The sequence below is a fragment of the Cardiocondyla obscurior genome, linkage group LG12, assembly GCF_019399895.1.
Source record: "Cardiocondyla obscurior isolate alpha-2009 linkage group LG12, Cobs3.1, whole genome shotgun sequence".
NCBI lineage: Eukaryota > Metazoa > Arthropoda > Insecta > Hymenoptera > Formicidae > Cardiocondyla > Cardiocondyla obscurior.
The window spans coordinates 5,513,435-5,522,450 of record NC_091875.1 but is presented as its reverse complement, the minus strand read 5'-3'; the positions used below and the strand labels follow the sequence as shown (position 1 = coordinate 5,522,450).

The 9,016-nt window shown below is 52.0% G+C and overlaps 1 protein-coding gene across 2 annotated transcripts; it reads right to left on the bottom strand.

Moving 5' to 3' along the window:
- Positions 1-2,576: 2,576 nt before the first annotated feature.
- Positions 2,577-8,628, bottom strand: LOC139107262 (GSK-3-binding protein-like). Of its 2 annotated transcripts, none has more exons than XM_070664706.1 (2): positions 7,993-8,628; positions 2,577-7,086 (listed from the first exon to the last, which is right to left on the bottom strand). In XM_070664706.1, the coding sequence occupies exon 2, from the start codon at positions 6,893-6,895 to the stop codon at positions 6,308-6,310; it is 588 nt and encodes a 195-aa protein (XP_070520807.1). In that variant the 5' UTR covers positions 6,896-7,086; positions 7,993-8,628; the 3' UTR covers positions 2,577-6,307. The 2 variants fall into 2 exon arrangements, with proteins under 2 accessions (XP_070520807.1, XP_070520806.1); XM_070664705.1 differs by lacking the exon at positions 7,993-8,628 and adding an exon at positions 7,193-7,986.
- Positions 8,629-9,016: the final 388 nt, after the last annotated feature.

The following is a 9,016-nucleotide window of genomic DNA, read 5'->3' as shown; positions in this document are numbered from 1 at the left end:
GCCGTTTCTTTCCGCGATGGTGTTTTGCAACACGCAAAAACTACGACGAGACGCCGTCTCGCGCGCATTTATAGAGCAAGGTTTTCCTTTCGAAGAACTCTGGTCGATGCAGCCTCCTCTATTTTCAATTTACTAGCGGCAGGCCTCGAAGGCCTCGCCCGAAGGTCGCGCGAGCATTACACGTATTATATAAGACATTATTTGCCAACATGGAACGTGATAAAAAGTATCGCTACCACAACGGCAAATTAATTAACCAAACTGCAGATCTCTCATTTAGCGGAGCAGAAAAAAAAAGAAGGAAAAAAAAAACCCGGCGACACGTGGAGTATCTGTATTTATTAAAATTGCTCGAGCTTCGCGTGTCGCTTACCGTTTTGCCTCGCTTCTAGAAATCAGTATATCTCGTTTAATTTAATTTTTTTAAAGCCTCCAAAGGTGCTCGCGTTTTACGGCAGATAATTGAATTACGCGTTAATAACGTAATGGTGTTAACACGCACGCCTCGGGCCGCGTCCAGAGCGTCGCGCGTTTCTGAAAGATTAGCTGGAGATCTGGAGGCAAAGTGTAGACGCGAAGCCTCGCAAGAGCCGATCTGATAAAAGCGGCGGTATCAAAACGTGTCCGCGGCAGCGCCGTCTTCTCGCGCTTCCCCGTGGTATTGTTTCAACGATTTGTTTCTATATAAATGCAAACGTAACGTCTAATGTCGATCAAGCGCGCCAGATGCCCAGTTCGATTGGAAACGAACGTTTCCGAATTGGGTCAAGCCGCGCGGAGTTTTCCGCCGTTTATTTTCGCGCGGCCCATTGATTACTCCAATTATGCGACCGGGCTGGCAAATCCGATTGCACGCGGGAAAGTCCTGGTTGCGTAAGCGTCGGGAAACGGTTTTCAGCCGCCGTAACGAGACGACAGTCGTTGCGACAGGTCGCGCGGCGCTGACGAAAACGGCTCGCCTCGTTAACGCGAGATCACGCAACTCCATACCGAGTAGCACGTCCGCCGTGCGAACGAAACGTCGCGGAATTCGTTTGCTCGGTGAACCGCCGCGAAATCCCGCGAAGTCATTCGGCCAAAGTCTCGAAGGCGGTGACTCGCGAGAAGCAGCCGACACCTAGCGATCTTTTTCCTTTCGCGCCCGCTTCTCACGGTGATATTCGACTTTTTCTCGAGGTCAGGTTCGTACGTTAGTACCGCCGGGTACTCGACGACAAGCACGGCATTACCGGCGACGTGATATTTCATTACCGCGGTTTCGAGAGCCAATAAATTAGATTTAATATCTGCCCGAAGAGAAATTATTTTACTGCGAGATAATCGGAATATACGACGGCCGGAGAAACGCGTAGGAAGCGGATCCGCGGCGAAATTAAAAAGTCTCGGAGGCGAAGTAATGAGCCGTCGTCTGATTACGCAACGCAACGAAACAATTGCGTCGTGTTACGTGCCGGCGCGGCAGCCGCTGTTAATTTCTAAAAGCGGCCAATTATTAAATGACCCCGCCTGAAATTGACAGCGACCCTTTTTCCATCCTCCCGCCTCTGTCTCTACCTCTTTCTCCCTTTTTCTCTCTCTCTCTCTCGAGCCGTCGGTCTCGGGTCAGAGGCAAAATCGCTCGTAAAAACGCACGGGAATCGTTTCACATCCGTTCTAGGACCTCTGAGGACTATATAATTTACCGCCACGTTATTGCGATCATTATCTCAGTCGACGCTTTTGCGGAAATTACTGCGAAATGGTACTCGCTACGATGACTCGCTTATATCGCGTCGACGCCGCGAGCTTTTTAGATCCCCGGCGACGCAAATGTTTAGGATTCGGAAAAGGGTGGCGCGCGACAGGCACCCGTTGATATTAAACGGTGTCCGAAGTTCACCCGGGCGTATCGCGGTTTCGCGGCAGTTTATCACGGCGGTCTCGCGGTCGCTATCAACGACGCGTGCTGTAAAACGACGTATCTTCTAGGAGTTGGCACGTAGAAGCAGCCTTAAACGCGCGCCAACGATCGGAAGGCCAGTGAACCGCCGGCTTATACGGGGTGTCCCGTTATCGAACCGCCGTGCCTAACGACGGCCTTACTTAACAAAACGCGGGACCAATATTGCCCCTCGAGATCGATCTCCCGGACCGCTCGCCGCGAAATGGTTCGAGCCGGCCGGCGATCGTAGTTGACGCCTATGCAAAATTGGATTACGTTACAACGAGCTCTCCATCGCTCACGGTCATCTCGCCGCGCGTGAGCGAGCTGGTCCGCCGAGACGTAACGTTAAGCGATCCCGCGATTAGCTCGAAAATTCTTCGCCGAGCGGTGACTCGCGGGCGAGGGGGGGAACGGTAATGACAAGACTGTCCCGCATAATATCAGCGTGCACGTATACGTCCGCGATGTATTTGTGGCACGCTCCGTCATCAGACACACCAGGCAGAACCGTTTGATGTGCGACGTTTGATGACGGCGGTGGAAGGAAGAGGCCAGCGGGGGACGGTACCGAGGAGAACGGGAGCAGCGTCGGACGATCGGTGGAAAGTTTTCGCGTGGAACAACGACGGAGACAAAATACACGCTCGTCACATTTGCGTTGAAACTTTGAACTTCTTTATTTATCATAATTAAGACTTGCCGGGCGCGCGAGCCCGGCGATCACAACGAGAAATAGTTTTCCGCAGTGCACGGTTCTGTTAACGACGAACTTGAAATAAAAAAAAAAAAAAAAATTAGATGAGGGATCATCACACTCATTCACGTAGAAAAAGAAAAAAAAATTATTGGAGAAGAGAAAGGGAACGAAATGTGACTAACGCAACTCTCCCACGCACGCACTCGCTCTCGCTCTCGCACTCACGCATTCACATAAGCGTTCCTCGTCGGAACCGCGGAATCCTGACGCAATTCGCTCGTTCCGCTCGCAATAGGTACGCACGGTGTAGTTACTAATTGCTAACTTATCTAATTAGTCGGATAAGGCGGCGAGCGTCGTCGGGAGACCCGACGCGAAGCCACGAAATGATTCCTCGTTTCTTCACGCCCCACGGTATCGCGCTACATACAAGCGTGTCGTTTTATTGCGTCATTCGCGTGTGCCGCGGCCGCGTTCACCACGTTCGCAATAAAATCCCGGATGCTGCGGCCGTGACGTCACTCAACTCGGGCGCGCGCGGGCGCGCGCGACCCCGGGAACAATCGAGGGCTGCTCCGAATTGATCCGCGGGGTTTCGGAATAGAACGACCGTTTCCTCGCAGCGAGATATTCGCGGAGAAAGTCGCCACCGCGGCGATCTTCGCGAGAAATAATAGCTCTCCGTAATAATTATATCCGCCTGTGACGTCACGGCTGCCCCGCAGGGTACATCTCCCGGTCTCTCGTTCGCGCGAGATGAATCACGCGACGCTGGAGCACCATCCCGGCCGCGCGCACACGCGCATATATGCCTCATACGTGCGGATACAATGTGTGTGACATCAACGGCGTATCTCTCCTCTAGCGATCGATAGCGATAAGTAACTATGCACTAAAACATGCACAGAGAAAAGGGGTATAAAGTTAAACGTTACTATCGTACAGATCCGCGTTGGCGCGCCCTCGACGTCCGTTTCTTTATTCTCCGCCGCGGACCGCCGGCAACGCGGATATTACCTAAATCTTTGACATTCGTCTCTTCGTTAATACTCCAGCGCGTCAAGATCATCCCAAATGGCACGACAATCGTGATCTCGAGTTTCTCTCTCTTTTTTTTTTTTTTTTTTTCTTGTCTCGAAGTCTTGAAAATATTCTCAAATTGATTTCAAAGCCGCCGACAGCTTCGTTAAAGTATAAGATAAAGTCGCTGGTTAACCAGCTGACAATAAATTGCGAAACGCTTCCGCTCGCGTAAAGAATATTTCAGGCTAATTCTCACGATACGTCCAGCAGGTATATCTTCGTGCGAGATTCCCGCCAGGCTTTCCTTCGCCCTTTTTGCTCTCGCATGAACGACGATTGTCTTGTGCCCTTTAGGATCAAGGACGCAGCTGTCGGGAACTAAACCGAGCCTAAGCTAAACTACCAATGATCTCGCCTCGCATCGATCGGCTGCTCCGCTCGTTGCGCGCATCATGAAAAAATAAATGAGATCACCGTGTCTCTGTGTGTGTCTCCTCTCGTGGCGATTGTGCCCCCTAATACTCGCGCCACGCAACGCAAAGGCATCGATAATCGTTGATCGGCCGCGAACGCGGCGCTCGCTCGCTCGAGCTGGACTGCTTAATATCCTGGGGCAGGACCTGATTGTCCTCGTCTAACAACTCAAGAACCGTCGTCGTCGGTATTCGTGCACTCTTTTTACCTGCACGTGCTTTACCTTTTTACGTGCTTGAATAAATAATTTTACATTCTCGTCTGAAGTCTGTACTAAGACGCTAAAAGAAAAAGAGACTCCACTGTTGAAATTATCTCGTGAAGACCATTCTACGTTCGACATTTGGACATTTATTGTTTTCTTTGGAAAGCCACGGGTAATTCGTCGCGCTCGGTAACTCGGTTTCTTTGCGGGTGGTGCATTCTGATTCTAACGGAAAGTTCTCCGAGTTTCCATTTATAGAACGTCGACGCGTCGTTCTCGTGCGTCGCGTGAGATAACGATTCAACATTGTAAATCGATAAGCGAGCAAGTTTAACTCTCAGGTAGCTGACGGCGGAAAGTTGTAGCGAATACAGTGTTCGGAGATTAAAAAGTTCCCGCGGTATCGTCTTCGAACTCGAACAACAAACTCACATTTAACAATTAAAAAAAGAAAGAAAAAAAAAAACAGAGGCTGTTATCTAAGAGCTACAAACCAATTAACGACCATTGTTTCATGGCGTTGGTTTTACGATATCCAGAACACATTGTAAAGCCGTTTTTTTTATTATGCCAAGCGATCGTTATCTCTAAGGATTAAACTGTAAATTCTTCGCTGCCACTCGCAAACAAACTTCAGTTACGTAAAACAAACGATTGCACTACACGAAACAAACACGACTGTAGTAAAATTTGATTAAATCCTTCTTTCTTCGTTTAGCGCTGCAATTGAGAGAACGATGATGCCCCGCTTACTCAGAATTAATTAACACAGACTTCTTACGCAATCGAAACCGATCAAAACAGTTTGCGAGATGACGAATGATGACGTGTCGGATACATAACACTTCGAATACTGCACGAACGCGGAACGATTTTCAGCTAACGCTGGAGACTTTAAAACCCAATTCTATTTTTTTTCCTCGGGCGTCGAAAAATAATACATATCTCCGACAGTAAATCTCTAGCCAGCAGAGCTTCATTTAAAATAAAACGTTATATATATCGTTTATATTCGGTATCGTATGTTACTGAATACCGCCTACGTTCGCTTAATATTTGAAGCGTTAATTAAGAGTTCCGCGACGAATTAGCTGTACGATACAGGCACTCCGTACCGTGATAATGATAGCTATTATTATTTTGATAACTACCGAGATACCATGCGAAACGACGACAAATTGATATATATTTGTATAATATATGTGCCTTCAAAATATATACAAAGACTGTATTAGTATTGCGCCATCGATTATCGTCAATGATATTTCTCAATGATTCGAGATACCGCTGATCGTCGTTAATCAAAATACGGAGTGCCGCTCGTGGAAAAGGAACATAATGCGTGTGATTTCTAAACGGCGGATGACGCACGCAGCGACGTCAGTCCAGCGTCAGGTCGCCGATACATTTAATTAAACAAATCTGACAATGAGATATACCGGTCGCGATCTGGAACAAACGTAAAGGAACATCTCGCACATATTCGAACGCCGGCAAGGCGAGTCGGGGCGACGCGCGAGCCGCACGTCGGCAGCCATAAGTCTTCCACGTAGGTCCGTCCCGTGAGCGTCGATACAGCGGCAAGGCGAAGCTATCGCACAGCGCTGACAACGCAGCGTATTTACAAATACGGCCATGTAAGGCGAGTGCTCGCCTAATTGCGTCTACGAGCACGCACGCACGCACGCACGGACTCACGCACACCGTCGCCGTTGTCTGGGACTCCCACGCGGGCGAACGAAGAAAACCGCTTTCTCACAGGAAACCTCTTCGTCACTTTTCTTCCTCAACGATGATTCCAGTTCATTTTCGAGACAATATCTGCACCTGAGCCACAATAGCGAATCAGTGAGTCTCGTCCTTTTCGAAAATGAAAAGAAAGGAAAGTGCAGGTCGAGAGGGCCACAAGGTCAATCGGTGCCATTCACAGCTTGAACGTAAGAACGTTCGTAAAAGTTCTGCCCGGGCGCAACCGCCGGGCACCTCACAGCTCCAGGGGCTCGTACATCGGCGGCAAAGGCTCATCCTCAGAGTCGTAGAAGTACGGTTTCCTGCGGTACGTGCCGCCGGATTGGCGCACGTCGTCCTCGTCGTCCACCACGTCGTCGTCGTCGACTTCCGAGCTCGAGAGCTCGTCCAGGTTCTTCTGCAGCCTCTTAACCGCCTCCTTGATGAGGCCGCCTTCGCGCAGCAGCTCCTGGAGCACCTCGTACGGGTCGTCGTCCACTCTGCTTCTCTCGCTCCTCTTCAGGTGGCTGTGATGATAATGATGGTGATGGTGGTGGCCGGCGATGACGTGGTGCTGTTGCTGCTGCTGTTGACCGCTGGACCGCAGACCGCAGACCTCGCAACCGGCGGCCGGATCCGCCCAGGAACGCGCCGGCACCCGGTACGGCGACGGTCGGCTGTTCTTCTGGCTGATGCTGGACTTGGCCTTCAGGCTCGACAGCCGCAGGTTCTCCTTGATCTGCGACACCAGGAGATCAACGTCGCGCGTCAAAAACGCGTCCGCCTGTGCCGCACCGTCCGGCATCATGCCGATCAGATACGTCGTCTCCTCGGCACTCGGCATCTTCTCCAAACTAAACGTTCACACGCGGAGCCCGAGACACTAACTACGAAACTGTCGCAAACAGACTGTAGTTTGGGAACTCCCGAGGGATTTGATTTTTTGTTTTTGCCTCGTCCTTTTTCAATATCCGCTTTTGTCCGTCTTCTCTTCGGTCTTTACCTGAGTTCACCTGGCAATAACACGTCCAGGAGCTGTAAACAGAGAAAGAGAAGCTGCACTCTTTCCTGAAAAACGAAGCCTTTTCTTGCGAAGCGAAAGAAAAAAAAAAAAAAAAAAAAAAGAAATAAAAAACCGTACTCAGCGGGGTGCCGGTGGTTTCGTTTTCCCACGACGAAGTAAACACCGCAGTCTCGCAGGCCTGCTTTCGCTCACGATGTCGTCGCCGACACGTCAACAATGATACACAGCGGCAGCGTGTATATGCGCGAACGGCGTATCCGCGAGTACAAGCGCGTCCGTGCGTAATCGGACGGGGGGACGCGCGTGTGATTCACCGGGCAAACACGCGGCGAGTATCCTCCGCTACGGGTCTTTCGTGCGCTCGCTTTCTCGAAACGTCGACGGCGATGCGGCGACGACGGGGAGTCGCACGCCGTCCAAGCGCGCGGCTGGCTGCTGAATGAAACCGCCCGCGCGGGTACGAGCGCGCGGCTAATCTACGCGCATAAACAAACGCACACTATGACGCGCCGCGCATCCACCAGCTGCAGGTACTGCAAGTATACACGCACGCACACGCTTTCAGACCGCCACTACGTGCCGCGCCAAGCAGCGCATTGTTTTGCTTCCAGGCCGATCGAACGTACGCGGTGCCCGTGCTCCGGGGTCTCTCTTGTTCTCTCCTTCGCGGCGAGGATCGGCGCGGCAGGTTGCACAACGCGCGCACACGCTCGTTACACGCACCTACTCCGTTTCGATGAGGTAACGCACCACCAGCGGGAAGAGAGAGGGGGGGGGGAGCTGGGGAAAGAGGAGCACGGAGAGAGCGAGTGATTATTTCGGCCCGACGATATCTCGCGCTCCCACTTTCGAATCGCTTGCGTTGTCCTCCGTCCTCCTCTGTTAACAATTTACAAAAAGCTATCCTGTCTTCTCACCGAGATAGTCCCGCAGCCGTCGGGCCACGCGCGATCCACTTGTTGTAACTCGCCAACGGCGGACTCCTACGAAAAGTTCGTCGATTTAAATGCCAGTCGGTGCGCCCCGACCTGGAGGTAGTCTCGGTAGCTCCCGGTCTCCGGATGTCCGCTCGACGTCCGCCAATGTAACTGTCCGGGGTACACAATCACATACACCCGCACACGCTCGCGCGCACTCGTTCGCGGGTCTTGATACGTCCGCCTCGTGCCCGACTCCTTTGTTTACCTGGCGTGACTTCGCCGACCGTCAACGCGCCTCTCCCCCGATCGCTTTGCACGCGGAGAGCGGAGTAGTGCCAGCCACGGACTTCAACGAGCACGAAAAGCGAAGAGCGAGCGGCTGCCCGTTCCTCCGCCAGCCATGAACCTTCTACTCTGTTATTATTGTTTTGGTCGGGCGGCGCATGCGTCTGGCTGCCCTCACGGACGCCTTCCGTTCCCCGCCACCGAGAGCCGGTGCTCCCGTCCTTCCCCGTGCTCGCAGACTAGTGTAAACAAACCGTTAACTCACGGGTTCCCGGCGAATCGATAATACTCCTTGCCTCGCCACTTCCCCGTTCCGTGTTCTCTCTCCTCTCTCTCTGACTCTCCGCACCACTCCACGCCCCGCTAACCCCTCGCGTCCTCCGCTCCGCTCGGCTGAGAAAGCGTGCACGCATCGCCGACGATCAGAAAGACGCTTTTGTCATGTCCGTGCGGGAAATATACTACGGCCGATAAGACGCCTTCAAATTCTTCAAAATGCAAATTTCGTGAACGAGGCGATTGCTCGTGGCCAGCATGCATGTAACCAGATACGGGCAAATTTTTCTGTCTTTCTCTCGGAAGCGCGACGATTTTAAACGAGATGCACAAAGGCGAAGAGAGAGAAGGACGGAGAGGCAGCACGTCGATGAGAAAACTGGACAGAAGAGAGAGGAGGCTGGGGGGAACATCGATGCGCGCAGATCAAGGTTACACTCAAGCAGCTCCCTACGTCATC